General features: G+C 40.2%; 2 protein-coding genes across 7 annotated transcripts in view; both read left to right on the top strand.

Annotated features, from left to right (window-relative positions):
* Nucleotides 1-3,757, top strand: part of VIPAS39 (VPS33B interacting protein, apical-basolateral polarity regulator, spe-39 homolog) — a 37,907-nt gene extending 34,150 nt beyond the window's left edge. For all 3 annotated transcript variants that reach the window (XM_042943932.1, XM_042943931.1, XM_042943930.1), the window contains exon 20: nt 542-3,757. In XM_042943932.1, coding sequence (XP_042799866.1) covers nt 542-562 — 21 coding nt within the window. In that variant the 3' untranslated portion in view covers nt 563-3,757. The remainder of the gene's footprint in view (nt 1-541) is intronic.
* Nucleotides 740-21,154, top strand: NOXRED1 (NADP dependent oxidoreductase domain containing 1). Of its 4 annotated transcripts, none has more exons than XM_042943933.1 (7): nt 740-824; nt 4,852-5,023; nt 6,958-7,160; nt 10,926-11,106; nt 11,703-11,854; nt 12,484-12,706; nt 20,615-21,154. In XM_042943933.1, the coding sequence occupies exons 1-7, from the start codon at nt 788-790 to the stop codon at nt 20,790-20,792; spliced, it is 1,146 nt and encodes a 381-aa protein (XP_042799867.1). In that variant the 5' UTR covers nt 740-787; the 3' UTR covers nt 20,793-21,154. The 4 variants fall into 4 exon arrangements, with proteins under 4 accessions (XP_042799867.1, XP_042799869.1, XP_042799871.1 ...); XM_042943935.1 differs by lacking the exon at nt 740-824 and adding an exon at nt 3,949-4,320; XM_042943937.1 differs by lacking the exon at nt 740-824 and adding an exon at nt 3,949-4,324.
* Nucleotides 21,155-21,411: the final 257 nt, after the last annotated feature.

Raw genomic sequence — 21,411 nt, 5'->3', positions numbered from 1 at the left:
CCTTGGGCTGAGATTTCACATAGTACCTTGATAATCGTTAAACACATCAGGTAGGAGGTACACGTCCAGGGACCATGGGAATGACTGCTGCAGACGCAGAATATCCAGATGGTAGTTTTCTGGGGCCAGGTATGATCTACTGGTTGGAAGTAAGTGGCTAAAACAGCTTTTAGCTATTTGGGCAACACAACTGACTCATCTCTCATAGCATGAAATTACTGAGCTTTTTGTTCACATAGAGCTTAGCTCCCTGTTAGATATTTGGGAACCTACCATGGAGTCATCTAAAGCTAGTGAATCTTGGTCCTGAGGAGGGCAGAGCCAGAATAAATGCCCTAAATCAGGCTTGTAAGATACAGAATGGGTATTTAATTCCTCTCTGAATAAGCAAACTCCCCTACATACTAGAAAAACATTTTTCAACTTCCCCCTCCATTCTCCTTATTCTTACTTTACCTAGCTGTGAGCCTTGTTTTATTGTATTCCCCTGCCTGTCTGTAGGGGTCAGTGGAAACTGATCATTGTTTGTTCTTTTCCACAGCAAATTCGTTGGAAGAATTAAGTGGCATTAGCTACCCTGAAACCTGCCTCATTTCTTCCTTTCCTGCCTATAGTAGAGAGTGCTCTTTGTTGGGAGAATTACAGTATCACATCGCTTTGGACCCATCATCAACAGGCAATGCCTGCTACTCTTAGGACAGAAACCAGCGTCTGGGCACAGACAGCTTCAGACTGATCTTCTGTCCAAGAATCATCATCTAAGGGCCAAGATCTAAAGCTCTGACTCATGAGAAAGATTCTCTCCACCTGGTGCTCAAGTGAAGGTGGGAATAATTTCTAGATTGGGCCCATATTGGGCAAGATCTCTCTTGGTCTGGGAAAATGACTGCTCTAGAAAAGAAGTCTCCTAGACTAAGAGGTCAGGGATCATAGGATGGCCACTCCATCCCTCTCAGCTAATTATGACCCTGGACTTGGTGCTGGACATTGGGAGTTCTGCTCTGAATGGAGTCGGAATAGAACTGAAATGGCTCTCTCTCAAGGGACCTCAGGAAGGGGTGCCAGTATAGCCAGGAGCTGTTGGAGGTGCCCTCACACCAGACTGCACAGAGTCCTCCACATAATGACAGAGAGTGCCCAGACGTCGTGTTTCTTCAGCCAGTGTCCTTCTGCTGCCCCAGTTCTAGCCTCTGTTCGAGACTTGTGGTTCCTCTTTCACCTGCACACCAAGATGGCCTTGTGTAGGAGATAAGGACATCCCTGTTATCTTTTCCTCTACTTCTCCCACCCCAGACCCATAACTTTATATGGAGCTCAGATTCAGCAGTGCTAGAGAGCTCTTCCTTTATGCACAAATCTCATTATTTCACTAGGCGCTTTCAGAAGGTCCACCAGGGCTAAACTCAGCAGCATTTCAGACGGTTAGGATATTAATTAAGATGGAGGTTTTAGTTTCATGCTTGGTTTTCAAGAGGGTATTCTGGAGTGCTAGCCTCCTGCTCTGTACCAATAGAAGCCTCTCTTCTCTATAACTGAATTGGGTTTCCCCGACATGCCTAGACTCCTAATAAAGCTATTTCTTCCTTGGTGCCTTCTCTTTTCCCTCCCAAATGTTTTGTACAGAACAATGAAATAATTGCCTTGTCTCTTGGGACCACTACAAACCTGCCTCAGTGACCGCATTCAGTAGTCTGTCAACACACGTCGGGTCATGGAGTAACGGTGCTTATGGCAAAGTACAGCCATGTGGTTAACAGACAGCACTGTACCTGGAGACAAAAGACCTGGCCTCTTGTCCCAGCTCTGCTGCTGACAAGCTGTGTGATGTTGGGTGAATCCCTTTCTCTCTGGACTCACTATCTTAACCTGTCATAGGGGGGCATGTTTCTCTTGGAACTTGTAGAAGTCTATGCTCCTGTGACTGTGTGGAGCAGGTGAAGGGGTAGAAAGAAGAGATGTTGTATAGAGGCACAGAGCATGCTTAAATCCATGTGGTTCTCAACTGGGAGAATTTGGGCCCCAGGAGACTGTCCAAATCTGGAGAAGCTTTGTTGCCACAACTGGTGAATGCTACTGGCATCAAGTGGGTAGAAGCAAGGGATGCTGCTAAATATCCTACCATGTAGGACAGCCCCCGCCAACGAAGAATTATCTTGCCCAGAATGTCAGTAATGCAAATGCTGACAAACCCTGCTTTCCGGGGATTAGACTCTATCTCTTGCTCCTCCACTTTGCGATCCCCTTTGCAATTCCAGGTAACCTCATAGTTCCTTCCCTAACCATCCGTCTTGCTGTTCAAGAAACAGGATTTGCTAAATTATGCTCAAGTTATTTGCCGATAACAAACCACATTAACCTTATTAACTAGTATATCAGGGTTCATTTAGAGAAGCAGAATGTCTAGGAGTATATAGTCTGTCTATATGTGGGCTTCATTACAGGGATCTGACTTTACTCAAGTATGGCCATTGGTTAAACAGGCTATGGAAGGTTGTCTTCGTATCTGGTGGTAGAGGTGGACGTCCATAGGACAGGCATCGGGGAAGGGAAGATGAATAAAATGTGAGGGAAAGCAAGGACAACATGGAGGCCATGAGGCTGGACAGGAACCCGTGTCAGCTGTCACCGCCTCCAATGTTGAGGATGTGGGTGTCCTGCAGGCAAAACTAGTTGGTGGTCTTTGTCACGAAACTGAACACAAACCTGGCCCAGGAGTGTGAGAAGCTGTAAGAGGATCCAGGGGAAAGTGTAGTGATCATGGGTCCAGCTGCTGCTCCGCATCAACACGGTCGCCAGCAAAGTACCTGCCCAGACCTTATAAGCAAGCAACACAAACTGGCTGCTGCTTCAGCCTTCCAGATCCTGTGCAAAAGTCTTGTGGCACACCCTAACTGGAAACATTCAGGGAAGGGAATTCTGGGAAATGTAGCTCAGCTTCGCCAACTTGACATGTTACCAAGCCACAACCACTGGATCCACATTTTTGAGGATGTATTAGTGAAGGATGGGCCTAGAATCCACGCCTGTACAGGTTAACCAGTGCTGAGTGGGGAGGTTTTGAACTTGTCTTTCCTTTGGAACAATAAATATCACTTGCAACATTAGGATGACCTACTCGCTGTTTTGATCAAAGGAAGTATTTCTCAGACTTGACGAGAATTTCCATACTCTTCGCTTCAAGTGCTGAGATTGTGAGTGACATAGGAGCCCTTCTATGCAAAGGATTAGAGAAGCCAGCCACGAGAGGTCACATATTGTATGGCTCTAGTCACATGAAATCGCGAAAAAAGGTAAATCCACAGAGACAAAAAGATTTGCGGTGCCAGGGGCTGAGGAGGGTGACGAGCAAGTGGGGCGTAACTGCTTAATGGGTACAGGGTTTCCTTTCACTGGGAGGATAAAAATGTTTTAGAACTAGAGGTTCCAGAGCAAGTACAACACTGCAAATGTACTGAATTGTTCACTTCCAAATGGCTGTGTTATGTGAGTTTTACTTCAATTTCTTTTAATTTAAAAAGTAGATTAGAAGGGTGCCTGGCTGGCTCAGTCCATGCAGCATGAGACTTTTGATCATGAGTTCGAGTCCCACGTTGGGTATAGAGATTACTTTTTAAAAAATGGATTAGAGATTTGAATAGTTTTGATTTCTGGTCTCAATTTTGCCATTGCTATAAAATAGAGTTCTGAATATCATTGATTGTTTTCCCACCGTTACTGAAGTATAATTGACAAATAAAAATTGTATATGTTCAAGGTATACAGCATGATGATTTGCTATATATTGTGAAATGATTACCACAGTCCAATTAATTAACACATCTGTCATATAGTTCCCTTTTGTGTGTGTGGTGAGAACATTTAAGATCTATTCTTAGCAAATTTCAAGTATATAATCTAGTATAATTAACTATAGTCACTATGGGGTACATTATATCCCAAGAATTTACTTGTCTTATTCTTCAGTATCTTGAATATAAAAAGAAAAGGTATGAAAAATAACACCTTGAGTAGTGCTGGGATCTGTATGATATTCCAGTCTGGGAAAAATCTAGATGCCCAGAACCTTCTGTTAGGAAAGGGAGGATCCCATACTGCCCTGGTGTAGTGCTCCTAGGAGTAGCAAAAAGAATTCCTGCCCTCATGACGCAAGTCTAGAAAACCTCTGGGTGGGGCTGGCCCCTTTAAGGCTCAGAGACTGAAGTAATCTGGTAGCTAAGGAGTCATAATGACAACTTTCTTGGGTAATTCTCCCTAGAAATGTAGTTCTTACTCTCCACGACCAGAAGTACCTAGGAGTAAAGCCACCTTCTCCTCATTTTGGTTGGTGAGAGATATATGTAAATGGGCTTACATATCTCTGGCTTCATTTTCTAAAACTCTAGATGTCCTTGGCCTAGAAAAGAGACCATGTTAAATTTGGGCCCTTTCCTATCCTGTGGGGAACACAGAGTTGAGTAAAAGGGAAGAATTCCTTTGAAGTGGTGTGTACATGTTCAGTCCTATTTCTAAAATCTTGGAGGGAATAGAAGGGACAAGGCCCTGGCCCACAACCACCTGTGAAACCCACTGCTAAAGTAAGTGCATCTGCTGAAAAACGTGGCTGTAGCCTACGGAGATGACCATCACTTTGGATTTTTGTTCAGGTTTTTCATGAATCCAGATATTCCTGATCTGTGAGCAGTCAGAGCTTAGGAATCCTCCAGGACTCACACTGCAAGTACAGAATCTGAGAGGAGAGAGGTGCTGAAGCCCACCATCACAGGAGCTTGTGACTGGGACACACACCCTCCTGTGTAGATTCCCTTGTCTTCTAAGAGAGGGAGCCAAACTGATTGGTATCTATCACTGCAGGAGGTGGTGGCTTGGAAATGGACTTGCTTGAGGACCTTGAATCCCTGCAGTTTGAGTATGGGATTCAAGAGGAAGACTGCAGCTGGCTGTATTTGCAGGGCCGTTCTCGAGGGCTGGTGATCAAGGCCTGTGCCCATGCAACTTTCTTCTGCAAGCTACTCTGTAATTTGAGGTAAGCTAGGTCTCCGAGGTAAGGCAGATGGAGAAGAATCCCACTGCAGAGAATCCAAATGACTTAAGCTTTTTATATTGGAGGATAGATTTGGCAGGGGGAGTGTCTTCCTACCTTTTCCAACCCACAGTCAATCACTCCTGGTCTGAAAGCACCAGGAAATGCATACCAGAATCCCTTGGCTGTGGTTACATAACAAAGCGGGGCTTGTGATTACCTTTTGGTGGGTAGATTGATTAAATGATCAGTTCATTCATTCAGCCATTCATCCCTCATTGGGACCACCAACTTGGCTTCTACAGCTACCATATCTAGCTATTCTCTGGCTATTGGCCGAAAATTTTGGGGCTAAGCTAATAGTGGAATTCTCCCTAACAGGAAAACCACCTGAAATTTTGGGGGTCCTTTTGGCCAGGTGACTTACATGAATACAGTATTCCAGGAATACTCTCAGTCTAGTCCTGACCTCTCGTGTCTTTGTACAATGTGGCTTCAGACACTTAAACAAGAAGTGTGTGAGAGCAAGGTACTTAAGACCAGACTCCTGGATTCTATAACTCTAGGTTACTCCTAAACATTGGTAGCTCCCCTGCCACCAGACTACTTTTCTCTGAAATTAGATCAACTCCTAGATGGTGGGACCAGATCTAAATTGAGCATGTTACAGATACAGCAGATACTCAAAGAGGCAGTCTGCTTAATGAGTTTGCTGATTGGTTGACTGATAAGAAAACATAAACCTTTTGGTTGCATCCCAGATGAGTGGTGAGAAATCAAAATATGAAACTTCCGGAGGCATTTTATATTTGGGAGGATTGGACACAGAGGAAATGCTTTCCTTTCAACTTAGAAAACTTAAATAGAATGTGGCTTGTGATGTATATATGGAAACTCCAGAGCTTAAGACCAATTTTTACAGAAATATAGAACAAATATAAGATAGTATAACAACAGAAAACAATGCCTTATATATTCAGAGGTTAGACTTTGTTCACCTTGGGCCAAGGAAACACATCCAGAACCAGTAAGTGAGCCTCTGGAAAGAGTGGCCTAAAACCCTTGATCCTGTTTCTCAGGTCTGTTTTCCCTTATACACCACTTTTATAAATCATGTTTGAAAAAAGCTAAGTTATCTGGTTACCCAGATCTATGCAAAAGTGAAATAGCAAACTAGAAAGAGTAGGCGTAGGGTGAGAAAAGGTATGCTTATCATGATGTCAATGAAAATTGACAGCTGTCTGCATAGGAAACAGTGAAGGAACTGGCCCACAGTGTTCCAGGATGATGTATAAACAGTTGGCTGTTCACAATGATAGTCCTGAGTCAAACAGTTCAATATTCAGATCTTGTGTTTAAGGCAGGGAAATGCACAGTGCATGTAACAACAACAACAACAACAAATGTTCATTTAAAAATGTTTTAGGGCACCTGGGTGGCTCAGTCAGCTAAGTGTCCGACCTCAGCTCAGGTCACGATCTCGCAGGGTTTGAGCCCCGCGTCGGGCTCTGTGCTGACAGCTCAGAGCCTGGAGCCTGTTTTGGATTCTGTGTCTCCCTCTCTCTCTGACCCTCCCCCGTTCACACTCTGTCTCTCTCTCTCCCCAAAATAAATAAACGTAAAAAAAAAATTAAAAATAAATAAATAAACAAATAAACAAATAAATAAATAAATAAATAAATAAATAAAAATGTTTTAAAGAAGTTTCGGTCCCTTGAAAGGGGTATGCTTTTCTTTCTGGAAAATTCACTCAGGAGAAACATTTCATTCCCTAGCAATACTGGACAAGTGGCACTTGATTGGAATGCCTTATCTCTGGAGTACTAAAGGTGCCACCAGGCTGCCATATGAGAAAGTTAAAGCAGAGAACACCAGAGGTTGACAGTTAAGAGCTACAGGCATATATTCATTTATGTGTCTGTGTGTTCCTTCTCCAGAGAATCATTACGTGAGAAGCACACTTCCAGGTGTCTCTTGACTGGATTGCTTGCTGACACTCCCGATGATGATGATGATGAGTTAAAGGTGGGCATCATTGGAGGTGGCCACCTTGGGAAGCAGCTGGCTTGTGCACTGCTTCAGCTTGTCCCCATCCCTGCTGAGAACCTGAGGATTTCCACTCGCAGGCCAGAGGCCCTGGGTGAGGAGCAGTGTGTGGTAGCTCTTTAGGTGTTGATGAGGCCATTTTGAAGAGGTTCCTTGAAGGAGGAACCCATGCACGCAACACGCTGAGTTCTCTGCTTGCTAGCCCTGAGAAAAGCTAGGAAGGTGTGGTGTGTGTGTGTGTGTGTGTGTGTGTGTGTGTGTGTGTGTGTTTTAAAGGTTTTATTTTTAAGTAACTTCTGCACCCAATGTGGGACTTGAACTCACAATCCTGAGATCAAGAGTCTCAAGCTCCACCAACTGATCCAGCCAGGGGCCCATAGAAAGATGGGTTTTAACTTGTTCCTTAAAACAACTTTCTTCTCATGCTTCTGTTTCTCTTCAGATCAAATAAATCTTTTGTTTTTTACTGGAAGAAAAAAAAAAGAGGAAAACTTTCTTCTCCCTGTAAATGTTTTATATCCATCTCTCCTCCCTGTGCCCTTGGTGATAAAATAGCTTTCTGAGTCTTTGATACAGAAAAGTTTTCTAAAGAGAGTTCAAATCTTCTCATTGGACCAGTTAGATTCTGGTGGGTATTAAACAGTTCCAAACATTTGGCCTTGTGTTTTTAAAAATAACAATTACTAAATTTTTAAAAATGTTTTATAATAATTTTACTTACTAGTCTATGATGATAGAGGTCAGAAGAGTGGTTGCTTCTGGGGAGACTGACAGAGGAGGGACCCAAAGGAACTTTTTGGGGAGATGAAAATGTTCAATATCTTGAGAAAGGTATGAGTTACATGGGTGTATGCATTTGTCAAAAATGATAAGACTAGATACTTCAGCTCTGTGTGTGCCCTTTATATAAGTTATACTTCAGTAATAAAAGTATAACATAATTTTATGTATATTATAGGAAAGTTAGAATATTCTATAATGAAGTAAATAATAACTATCTATAATCCCCTTACCAGGGTTACCATTTCCTTCCTATATTTCTCTGCTCATATCAGATTATATCAGTAATTGATACTGTACAAAGTTGTTTGCATTCTGCATTTTTCACTTAATTTATCATAAGCATATTCTCCTATTAACATTCTTCAAAATAATGATTTTAAGGTTATCTAGTATCCCAAAATATGGCTGTATGGTAATTTATGTTGTATTTGGTTGGATTTCCTTGCACATAATTTAAAAAATAAAATTACTAGGTCAGAGAATAAGTACATCTTTATTAAGATATAATTTGTGTATAATAAATTGCACATTTTCAAAGTGTACAATTTGATGTTTTGACACATCTGTGTTTTGACACATCTTTGTACACCTGTGAAACCATCAACACAAGGTAATGAACTTATTCATCACTCCCAAAACTTTCCTTGTAATTTCTCTCTCTACCTCCTTGCAGCTCCCCATGAAACCACTGATCTGTCACCATCAATTAGTTTGCATTTTCTAGAATTTTATGTAAATGGAATCATACAGTTTATACTTTTACATTCTGACTTCTTTCACTCTGCATAATTATTTCGAGATATACCCATGTTGTTTCACATATTGATATTCTTTTTATTTCTGAGTAGTACTTCATGGCATGAGTATTCCATAGTTTATCTGTTCAGCTGGGGGTGGACATCCAGGTTGTTTCCTGGTTTTAGCTATTATACATAAGGCTACTATGTACATTTGTGTACAGATATTAGTGTGGACAAATGCTTCACTTTTTCATAGGTAAACTCCTGGAAGTGGAATGGCTAGATCGTATGGTACGTTGTTTAGATTTTTTTAAAGAAACTTCTAATATAGTTTTTCAAATTGACTTCCAAAAAGGGATGTATGCTTTCACCAGAATTGTGTAAGAACACTCATTTCACTAAAGTGGGTCATGGGCATGAAGGAGGGCACTTGTTGAGATGAGCACTGGGTGTTGTATGTAAGCCAATTTGACAATAAATTATATTTTTAAAAAAAGAACACCCATTTCACTATACTCTTGTCAGTTCTGGGAATCCTTTTTTTTTAAATAATCGTTTTAATATGACTTTAAAATTTTTCTGGTTTAATATATTCTTCATTGATCACTAGAAGAACTGAATATTTTTTATAGGTTTATTGCTATTTCATCTTTTTTGAGTTCTTTTTGTTCAACTTTTGTGTTGGAATGCTGAACATTTTTTTTCTAATTTTTTTGTTATTAATTTGCAAGCATTCTTTCTGTATTAAAGAAACTTGAAAAAAATCTTACCACCCAAGACAAATCTCTTAAATCTCATCAATAGGACTAGTATATGTGATATTTCAATAAGGTACATATATTCTTTGGAAAGCACTATATTTTTTAATAATAAAATTGCAGCTTTTAAAATTAATTAATTAATTAATTAATTAATTAATTTAAGAGCATGAGTAGGGGAGGTGCAGAGAGAGAGAGAGAGAGGGAGAGAGGGAGAGAGGGAGAGAGACAATCCCAAACAGGCTCTGCACTACCAGCACAGAGCTCGATGCCGGGCTCAACCCCGTGAACCATGAGATCATGACCTGAGCTGAAATCAAGAGTCAGATGCTGAGTCACCCAGGTGCCCCTGAAATTGTAGTTTTAGAATATCACTGCATGTTGTGTCAGGAAGCAGGAACTCAAAATGCTGAGCATCAGAGTCTGTACACTTTTGAGAACAAAACATGAAAGAAGAATGGCTGTGCATGTTTTCTTTTTTTATTTTAGAGCATGAGCAAGGGAGGGAGGGGAGAGAGAGAGAGAGAGAGAGAGAGAGAGAGAGAGAGAGAGAGAGAGAGAATATCTCAAGCAGGTTCCACGTTCAGCATGGAGCCTGATGCAGGGCTTGATCCCATGACCCTGGCATCATGATCTGAGCTGAAATCAAGAGTCAGACACTCAACTGACTGAGCCACCCAGGTGCCCTTGTGTATATTTTTTAAACTTCCTCTTTGTCCTGTCCATCTTCTAGGTTTACAAGTGCCCAGATAACAATAGCATCACATGTATCATGTACTCTTGGTAGTTAAAATAAAAACTCACCTCTCCGATGTCTATAATATTCTGTTTTCCAATAACAAAACATGCTACCTTATGTGAGTTTACATTTTTACTTTTGAAATCCATATTGAAAAAGTACAAATGATTAACTATCAGTGATTGATATACTGAAAATACATGAGCTACCACATTTCTCTCAACATTTAAAAGTATCTTGTTAACAGTCAGTTGTGTCTACTTTACTGAAACCATAAGTATATCTTTCCAGACTCCTCCCAGCCTCTGCCCTATACTCTTCCACTCTCTTAGCCATTCCTACCTGAGAGCTCAAGCCAGTTAGCTGTGTAACTCTAGGCAAGCCAAATGATTTCTTGAAACCTCAGTTTCCTCATTTGTAATATAGGAATAATACCAGTCTCTGTCTCAGAAGGTCCTTGTGAGGATTCCCTTACAATGTACGTAGAATACTTTGTACACTATCTGGCATGTGGTAAGCCTTCAGTAAATTAGAGCAAGAAGGCTTCTTCCAGATTTTTTCTTTCTCAAAAATAAACAAACAAACCTGAAAAATTCTAGCATTAGGTCTAAAAGAAGATAAGGATGAATTGTAATCTCAAGCACTGTTGCAGTGGTGCTAGCTGCTTTGATAATGGGGTTAGGGCATTACCTGTGTCTTCTAGAAGATGTGAGGGGAATTCTTTGATTTATGTGTTGACAGGACTTGAGATGAAGTAATTGTCATCCTCTCCCCATAGTTGATGTTTAGATCAGACTCATTTGTACTATGATCTTTCTTTCTTCCTTTATCCCTCCCAGATGAGTTCCAGAAACTGGGAATCCAGTGCTTTTACCATAACCCTTATCTGGTGAACTGGGCCAACTTGGTATTCCTCTGCTGCCTGCCATCTCAGCTGCCTACTATCTGTCTGGAAATTCAAGCCTGCCTGGAAAAAGGTTGCATTGTGTACAGCTTCGCAGCTGCTGTCCCAATAGCCAGGTATCCTGTTAGGGAGAGCACGGAACTGGCAGAACCATATCCCCTCATATCTGGCTTCTACCCCCCACCTCCACCCCAGCCCCCTACCTCATGGAGTTGGTCATTCCCGGTAATAAGGTAGAAGCAGCTTCTCCTGCAACACCCAGCCAGCCTTTCTAATTGTGTCTTCCCACTTTTCCACAAACAGCACTTGTGGGTGGAACATTTTCTTTGATGTGCAAATGTTTAGAACTGCAATGGCGCATTGCTTCCCACTACTTGAGGCCGACTAGCGTTCCCCTTGTGCATTAATGGGAAGGGTAACCACCAGTGACCAACATGAAAAGTGATTCACAGCATGTGTCAAATAGTATTTTTGTGCCCCTATTGTCTAGCCTGGTGTCTGGCATGAGACAACATTCACTAAGTGTTAGTGGTTGAAAGAGTCCAACTAATAAGCAGTGCCCTCAGTGCTGCCTCCACCCATGTTTGCCTCTGAGCGGTGTTGTGCAGGGGAGGATGTTGTTGGGGTTGGATATGATCCAACACAATGGATCCTGTGGTGGTTTATGATAGTCTTGGCCCAGCACTCCATGTCTTGGGGGATTTCCTTTCAGGTTGAAACTCCTGCTGAACCACACCAATATCTTGCGGCCTCAGTATCAGTGTGTTGAAGATTTTGTCAACATCTGGGGGGCCAATAAGGAGATCACAGCTGCCCTCCAAGATCCTGCGACCCTTCAGGCTACCTGCCCCTACAGTTCTGCTGGTAAAGGCTTGCTGTGTGTTTGGCACTCTTTTGAAAGTTACTTTCCTCTCGGCCTGGTACTATTTTATAATCCCAGTGCGTGTGTGTGTGTGTGTGTGTGTGTCTGTCTTGGGTTATGTGTGTAGGGGGAGTACAAGCTGGATACATTCTCAGCTGTTTAGTTTTGAATGGGAACAGCTTTGGTAACAAAAAGCAGCTGCCATTAAGGCAAGCAGACAAGTCTGAGTATTTGGACCTGTTAAGGCTGAGCCAGAAACAGCCAGAGGGGAGAGCCTATTTAAACAGGAGGATGTGCTGTCTGGCATTAAATGGCATTTCCCTGCTCTAATCTTGCATTTTTCCTTAGTTTCTTCTCCTTATTGGGAGGATCATTCTAGAGATTTCTAGAGATGCTTTTGCCATTAGCAATGTCTACATTAGTCATACCTGTCCTCCTGTGGTGGGGTTGACACATGATTTGTTATAAAGGGCACAATCAGGGCTCTTGGCCCAGAAAGAGGAGTGTTTGCTTATCTTGAGGTTCATATGACCCACCTGTCTTGGAAAAAAGGTGGCTGTTCTTTGTCCTGTGTTCCCGGCAAACCTTTTTGGTGGTGCTGACTGGTATTTCCCTTCCCATTAATGTGTAGGGGGAATAATCCTCAATATCAAGTGGTTGGAGGGAGTGTTCTACGCCATCCTAAACATCTGCACTGCAAAGGACATGCCCCACTTACAAGTGCTGCAACATCTGAATGAACTGTTCCTCTCTGTGCACTTTGAAGACTGTGGGAAGGATGGAGCATCTTGCCCCAAATTTCAATTAGGTGATTTTGTCAACCAAGTCTATACCAAGAACCTATCTCAGAAAAGGTAAGGCATCAGACAGCTGGCTATTCTAATTTCTCCCACACATCTTAGCAGATGCTTTTTCTTTTCGCGTGATCTTTAAAATTTTATAAAAATAATACATTCTTGTAAAAAATCCAACTAGTGGAAAAGCGAAAGCTCTCCTTTGCTCCTCAAATACCGTTTCATAGACTTTACCTCCAGTGGGTTTTATATTTTTGTCTTTTAATCTATGTATTTACAAACATATTTATATTATCATGGTATTATGTGTATGCATATCTATATCTGTACATTTTTGAAACATGGGGACTATATATGCTGATTTTTCATTTACTATGTTGTGGATGCCATTCCATGTCAGTACAATCATATCTACTCTATTTATAAGCAATGCATAGGGATCCATTGGGTATATTATTTCATTGAATTTATTCATCTTATTTATTCTTGATGGTAATGTAGTTTCTCCCTGCCCCAAAATCTGAATAAGGGTCTGCATATGAACATTTTTTTTTTAAAGTTTTCTTTTCTCCTTTTTTTTTTTTTTTTAATGTTTTATTTATTTTTGAGACAGAGAGAGACAGAGCATGAACAGGGGAGGGTCAGCGAGAGGGAGACACAGAATCTGAAACAGGCTCCAGGCTCTGAGTTGTCAGCACAGAGCCCGACTCGGGGCTTGAACTCATGGACCGCGAGATCATGACCTGAGCCGAAGTCGGCCGCTTAACCAACTGAGCCACCCAGGCGCCCTGCATATGAACATTTTTATACATAGCTTGCACACTTGTACCAATATTTCTGTTGGATGAATATCTAGAATATTCTAGAAGAATATTTCTGGGTTAGGGTATATACATTTTATGTTTGATAGGTATTCCCAAATTGCTTATCAAAAATGTGGTGCTTAGAGCACCTGGGTGGCTCAGTCGGTTAAGTGTCTGACTCTTGATTTTGACTCAGGTCATGATCTTCAGGTTGTTGGGATTGAGCCCCATGTTGGGCTCTGCACTGACAGCGTGGAGGCTGCTTAGGATTCTCTCTCTGCCCCTCCCCTACTCGCATGCCTGCACACACACACTTTCTCTCTCTCTAAATAAATAAACTTAAAAAAAAATTCTTTAAAAAATGTGGTGCTTATTTACATTTCCACCAGTGTGTATGAGTATGCCATTTCTCCATAGCTTGATAGCTATAAGAATCAATCTTTTTAATCTTTGATAATCTAATAGGGAAAAACTGTTGCCCTTATTACCAGTGACTTCCATGCCACTAAATTCATTTGGCAATTTTTTTAAAGTATTTTTTTAAACGTTTATTTGAGAGAGAGAGAGAGAGAGAGAGAGAGCAAGCAGGGGAGGGGCAGAGAGGGAGAGGGAGGCACAGAATCCGAAGCGGGGTCTGGGCTCTGAGCTGTCAGCACAGAGCCTGATGTGGGGCTCCAACCCACGAACTGTGAGATCATGACCTGAGCTGAAGTCGGAAGCTTAACCGACTGAGCCACCCAGGTGCCCCAACAATTTATTTATTATTATTTTAACATTTATTTATTTTTGAGAGACAGAGAGAGGCAGAGCATGAGTAGGGGAGGGGGAGAGAGAGAGAGAGAGAGATACAGAATCTGAAGCAGGCTCCAGGCTCTGAGCCGTTTGTTAGCACAGAGCCCGACATAGGGCTCAAACTCACGAACTGCAAGACCATGACCTGAGCTGAAGTCGGACACTCAACCGACTGAGCCACCCAGGTGCCCCTCATTTGGCAATTTTTAACCCTCCTCTTCCTTGACTATTGAACCTGGAACTCTTGAATCCTTCTTGAAGCAATCTCTTTTCTTGGCTTTCATGATACCCTTAGGTTCTTCTCATTTTCTTCCTGTCTCTCTAGCCCCTCCTTTGCCAGCTCCTCTTTTGCCTCATCTTTATGTCTGGGAGTTTTCAGGGCTCTGTCCTAGGCCTTCTTTATTGCCATTCTACACTTTGTTCATGGGTGATCATTTCCAGTTCAGGGACTTAGGCTGCCATCTTTGCACTGACAGCAAATGACTCTCTAGCCTAGAGTCAACTCTATACCCAAGTTAAGTTTGTAGTCACCATCTCCCCTCAAACTCAACATGTCCAGAAGCATACCTGCTCTCATACCTGCTCTGCTGGTGTTTCTTACCTAATTACATGCTCTTTTGCCAAGTTGTTTAAACAGAAGCCTGGAAGTAATCCTTGATGGCCTCCCATCTCTCGCATTCTAATTAATCACCAAAGGCCAGTGAAGCACTTCCAGTTTGGGGATTTCCCTTCACCCTTAGCCTGGGATTCCTTTTTCTCTCTTACATTGGATCTCTTTTTCCTGGATCCCTCTTCCTCTGGTATGGTTTACTCTTTCATAATGGTGGATCATATCTTCTTTCGGTAGCTTCTTTTGAAAACAATGTAATTATAGAGACTGTGTCTGAAAATGTTTTTATTCTAACCTAATATTTTATGAGAACATAGCCAGGTGTAGAATTCTAAGTTAGAAGTAATTTTGCCTCAGAGTTTTAAAGGCATTGCTTCATTGTCTCACAGAGTTGCTGGGTTTTTTTGTTTTTTTTTTTAATTTTTAAGTGTTTTTACTCATTTTTTGAGAGAGAGGGGGAGACAGAGCGCGAGTAGGAGAGGGGCAGAGAGAGAGAGAGATAGAATCTGAAGCAGGCTCCAGGCTCTGAGCTGTCAGCACAGAACCTGACAAGGGGCTCAAACCCACGAACCGTGAGATCATGACTTGAGCTGAAGTTGGACGCTTAACCGACTGAGCCACCCAGGTGCCCCAGACAGAGTTGCTGTTGAGAAGTACAATGCCATTCTAATTCTTGAATTCAAACTTTTTTTGAAATCTGTTCCTTTTCTCCCTTGGAAGTTTTTAGTATCTTTTGACCTCAGTATCCTAAAATTTTATGATGGGTGATGAATTTAGGTCTATTTTATTTTATTTTTATTTTTGATGTAGGTCTATTTTAACTCACTGTGTTGGGCACATAGTGAGCCTTTCTCCTTTCCCCCTTAATTAAAAAAAATTTTGTGAAATATAACACTTATGCAGAAAAGTGCATATTCCATAAATTCCTAAATAATGCAGTTTAATGAACTGTTGTAAAGGAAATATGTATGTAACTGGCACCCATAAAAGAAGCAGAACATTCAGCAGTCCTTTTTAACCTGAATGTCAAATTCTCTACTTTTCTCCAGTTATGTCTGATAATTTCCTCCCCTTTCCTGTTTTGTCTCTTCTCTTTAGTCCAATGTTGAACCTCCTGGACTGAAACTCTGATTTTCTTTATCTTTCCTATTTTTTAATTATTTATTCTTCTTATTCTTCTTCTTCTTATTTTTAGGAAGATGGGGAGGGACAAAGAGGGAGAATCTCAAGCAGGTTCCATGCTTAGTATGGAGCCCAACATGCGGCTCGATCCCACGACCACAAGATCATGACCTGAGCTGAAATCAAGTGTCAGATGCTTAACTGACTGAGCCACCCAGGTGCCCCTATCTTTTCTATTTTTAATATCTTTGTCTATTTCTATTTTCTGAGAGATTTCAACTATACTGTTTTTGCTATCATATTTTAAGCATATTTTAATTTTTGGTATATTTTGAATATTTTCAAAATTTTTAAGTCTCCAAATATTCCTTTTTATGTAGCATCCTGTTGTCATTTCATTATGCAATACCATCTCTTATCCCTTTGAGAATGTAAATGAATTTTTTTCTTCTGTGAGGAATCTGTACTGATCACTGGTTTTGGTTTCTATCATGGATTTGAGAAGCTTTATTCAAGTACGTATATGGAGAACTTTGCTCATATTTAAGGTCCTGGTTACTAAAAAGTTGATTGGAAACTCTGTTACTGTAGTCATTACTACAGAGTGATTTGGTCAGCTATTTCCTTGGGAAACACTAAATATTGGTTTAAGTCTTTGGGACCCAACTGCAGGAAAGAAAGCTATGTATGTGTATAAGAAGAGGGGTCATTTTATTGCTTATATTTTTTTACTTTATATCCTTTCTATTCAGCAAATCCTTGCCTGCAACAGTGCCTATTGTCTCCTTGTCCAGAGACTCCATATTTTTTTTTAAAGTCTTATTTATTTAAGTAATCTTCACACCCAATGTGGGACTCAAACTCATGACCCCTGAGATCAAGAGTTGCCTGCTCCACTGACTGAGCCAGCCAGGTGCCCCCCAAGACCCTCTATTTAACTCTTCTAGAGAATAAATCTTCTGTTGGGGAGGAGGAGGGACAGTCTCCTGACTGTGCAGCATTGGGTAGTGTGCTGTGAGGGTCTCTCTCTTTTTTAAGATTTTCAGTCCATCATCCTATTTTTAGTCCCATCTCATCTCCACTTCTGATGTACTGGGTCCCACTACATCTTGAGTCTTTTGTGGGTTCTATGATGTAAATGGACTGTGTCTTGGTTCTCCCTGTTGCTGACTTCAGATTCAGCTCAGTGTTATTATTTGTCCATATTTTTTCCAGCTTCCAAGTTGTTGCTCTTGTGTTCTCTTTCGTTCTCATTATATATTCTTTGCCTATTCATTTCTCTTTTGTTTGCTTTTATATATTGTTTCAGAGAAGGTTTTCAGTAGGAATACATTATGTGTATTGGAAATAACTTCCATATTTTTCTTTCTTTTTGGTACCTTTTGCTGCTCAGAGATTCTCATTTTTGTAGTCAAAAGTGTCAAATCACTGCTTTATGGCTTTGGGGTTTTAAATCATACTTATAAAGACCATCTTCACCCTAAGATATTCTATATTGTCTTCTAGTATTTTATTTTTAAAATATTTAAATCTTTAAGCAGTTTTGGATTTTTAGTATCTTCTATTCATTTTGGAAAGCCAATTGTCCTACATTATTTATAGAGTGGCCATTCCTTTTCCTACCAATTTGAAATATGATTTTTATTATTTAATAAAATGAAGGATATTTATGGGTATATTTCTGGACTGTATTCTGAACTGTGGGCCTATTTTCTATTCCTATGCTATGATTTTTTTTGTCATCAACTTTATTTTTATTTATTTTTAATTTACATCCAAGTTTGCATATAGTACAATAATGATTTCAGGAATAGAATCCAGTGATTCATCCCCTACTTATAATAGCCAGTGTTCATTCCAACAAGTGTCCTCCTTAATGCCCCTTGCCCATTTAGTCTTTCCCTCCACCCACAACCCCTCTGGCAACCCTTGGTTTGTTTTCTGAATTTAAGTCTTTTATGTTTTGTCTCCCTTCCTGTTTTTATATTATTTTTGCTTCCCTTCCCTTATGTTCATCTATTTTGTATCTTAAATTCCACATATGAGTGAAGTCATATATTTGTCTTTCTCTAATTTCACTTAGCATAATACCCTCTAGTTTCATCCATGTTGTTGCAAATGGCAAGATTTCATTGTTTTTGATTGCCAAGTAATATTCCATTGTGTGTGTGTGTGTGTGTGTGTGTGTGTGTGTGTACTTCTTTATCCATTCATCAGTCGATGGACATTTGGGCTCTTTCCATACTTTGGCTATTGTCGATAGTGCTGCTATAAACATTGGGGTCCATGTGCCTCTTCAGAACAGCACACCTATATTCTTTGGATAAATACCTAGTAGTGCAATTGCTGGGTCATAGGGTAGTTCTATTTTTAATTTTTTGAGGAACCTCCATACTGTTTTCCAGAGTGGCCCAGTTTGCATTCCCACGAGCAGTGCAATAGGGTTCCTCTTTCTCCGCATCCTCATCAACATCTGTTGTTGCCTGAGTTGTTAATGTTAGCCATTCTGACAGGTGTGAGGTAGTATCTCATTGTGGTTTTAATTTGTATTTCCCTGATGATGAGTGATTTTGAACATTTTTTCATGTGTCTGTTAGCCATCTGGATATCTTCTTTGGAAAAGTGTCTATTCATATCTTTTGCCCATTTCTTAACTGGATTATTTATTTTTTGGGTGTTGAGTTTGATAAGTTCTTTATAGATTTTGGATAGTAACCCTTCATCTGATAGGTCATTTGCAAATATCTTCTCCCTTTCTGTCAGTTGCCTTGTAGTTTTGCTGATTGTTTCCTTTGCCATGCCAAAGCTCCCATGCTATGATTAATTGCTGTAATGTGTTTCTATATTTTTGTATCTGATAGGGCAAGTCCTCTTCATTATTATTTTCCAAAAAAATTTTTAATGTTTATTTATTTAGAGAGAGATAGAGAATGCACAGGGGAGGGGCAGAGAGAGAGGGAAACACAGACTTTGAAGCAGGCTTCAAGCTCTAAGCTGTCAGCACAGAGCCTGACACAGGGCTCAAACTCACAAACTGCGAGATCATGACCTGAGCCGAAGTTGGACGCTCAACTGTCTAAGCCACCCAGGTACCCCTATTATTTTCCAAAATCCTTATGCATTTATTTTTCATGTGAATTTTTAAAAAATGACTTTAAAAATTAGAAAAGTAACAAATGTTTATGGTAAATAGGATATCAACTAAAATGTACCAAACAGAAAGTGAAAGTACCTCCCTTAAATCCCATTTTCAAGAGGTAACTACTCTCAATATTTGCTGTGACAAATGAACTTGAAAATAGGCTATGTTTTTAATGTTAAATTACTGAGTAGGATGTTTGCTCTTGGCTTCTGGCACTATTTATAAAGTTGAAAGATTCCTTCTTAAATGAAGGAGTGGTAGAATATCATTTTGTAAACTCTAATGAAATAATGAATCTAGGCAACTATAGGTGAAAAGTTGATGGGGGGGCTTTATAATGAATAGATCACACTGAATCCATTAATCAGTCTTAACACTGCAGACAGACAATGTATTTCTGGATAAAACAGATACAGATGAAATACTCTTATAAAAAACCCCAGAATTTGATCAAGTATAGATTTAAATTCAAGAGACAGGAAAATGTTAAATGACCATGAGATATTATCAGCAAAATCTAGAATATGGGAAATTTTAGAGGACAAACAACCTAATTTCTTCAACAAAAAAACTGCAAGGAAAAAAAAGAGGAAGGGGAACTTATAAAAAAAAAAGACTTGAAAGTCCCTATACATGTGTTGATCTATATACCTTAATAAGTTGAAGAGGATATCTTTTTTCTTTTAATGCTTTTTATTAATTTTTGATAGAGACAGAGTGTCAGCTGGGGAGGGGCAGAGAGAGAGGGAGACACAGAATCTGAAGCAGGCTTCAGGCTCCAAGCTGTCAGCACAGACCCCGATCATGAATCTGTGAGATCATGACCTGAGCTGAAGTTGGATGCTTAACAACTGAGCCACCCAGGCACCCCATTTGTTGAAGAAGATATCTTTAAAAAACATTTTTTTTTAGTATTTATTTTTGAGAGAGACAGACAGAGTGCAGGTGGGGGAGGGACAGAGAGAGAGAGAGAATGAGAGAGAGAGAGAGAGAGAGAGAGAGAGAGAAGGAGGCACAGAATCCGAAGCAGGCTCCAGGCTCTGAGCTGTCAGCACAGAGCCTGAGGCAGGGCTCAAACTCACCTACCATGAGATCATGACCTGAGCCAAAGTAAGCCACTTAACCGACTGAACCACCCAGGCACCCCTGTTGAAGAGAACAGCTTAAAAGAAATGAGATCTTTTGTATTCCTAATGTCCATGATCCTCTTACATATTCTATTTCTAAATTCAAGGGAAATATACTGAAAAGAACATCAATGTCATTATTATAATCATTCTTTAATTAATTATGAATTCCTGCACACTTAGAAAAATGTACATAAGTACAAAAATCATAAGTACAATTAAATCTACATAGTGAATAGTTCTAGCTGAATGTTTAACTATGAATTTTAATTAGTTTGATATAAAAATAAAGTATCTTATTTCCTGTTCTAACAGCCAAATCAGATGTACTGAACAGACATTAAAAAGTAACAGTATTTTTTTTCACTCCAGGCCTTTCCCCTGGTTTGATCTGACTGCTGTGCAACTCAAGGAAACTCCCTTTAGTCAGCAGCTCTCAACCAGTACTGCTCTCCAGGACCACCTTACCCTTCTATACTGTGATTCATTTGGCATCTCCCTAACCAAAAAACAGCAGCCAGTGGTCTCCACAGGCTCTCCCTCCCAATAAGAGAAGAGACCTCAGGAATCAGGATTTTTTTCCCTTCCACAATGGTTGTACCCTGATTATCACAATTCACATTAGGAATCATGTGATTACATTGTGTTTGCCACATGTTGGGCATTAAGGAATTAGAAAATTATACTGATGTTCTTTAAAATATAGAATAAAACAAGAAGTCTTTTACATCAGTATATTTGGGTATGTCTGGCTTTTGGAAGCAACCAAAAGAAACTATATAACCTGACACACTTAAGTAAGCCACTTCCCTAGGAAAGCCGTGTTAATATAAATTATTTCACTTCTAAAAGCTAAATTATTAGCTGTTTAGATAGTATATATTGCAGCTTGTTCTCCTGTAGCAGTGAGTAGCTGACAAACGATACAGCTTGCTTTTCCTACCATTTTGGATAAAGAAGTAAAATGTGTGGTAAACAATCTTAATTGAATTATGACTCATTTCATGCTTATTTCAGCTATATATGACTGTTCTGGAATTATCTTATTTAAAGCTGTTCCCATTTAAACCATTTTATTTTTTATTTGTATTTATTTTTTTAATGTTTTATCCTTGAGAGAGAGAGAGAGAGAGAGAGAGAGAGAGAGAGAGAGAGAGAGAGAGACACGA

This window comes from Panthera leo, chromosome B3 (genome assembly GCF_018350215.1).
Source record: "Panthera leo isolate Ple1 chromosome B3, P.leo_Ple1_pat1.1, whole genome shotgun sequence".
NCBI lineage: Eukaryota > Metazoa > Chordata > Mammalia > Carnivora > Felidae > Panthera > Panthera leo.
The sequence above is the reverse complement of the archived record's forward strand: the minus strand, read 5'-3'. Positions and strand labels throughout refer to the sequence as shown.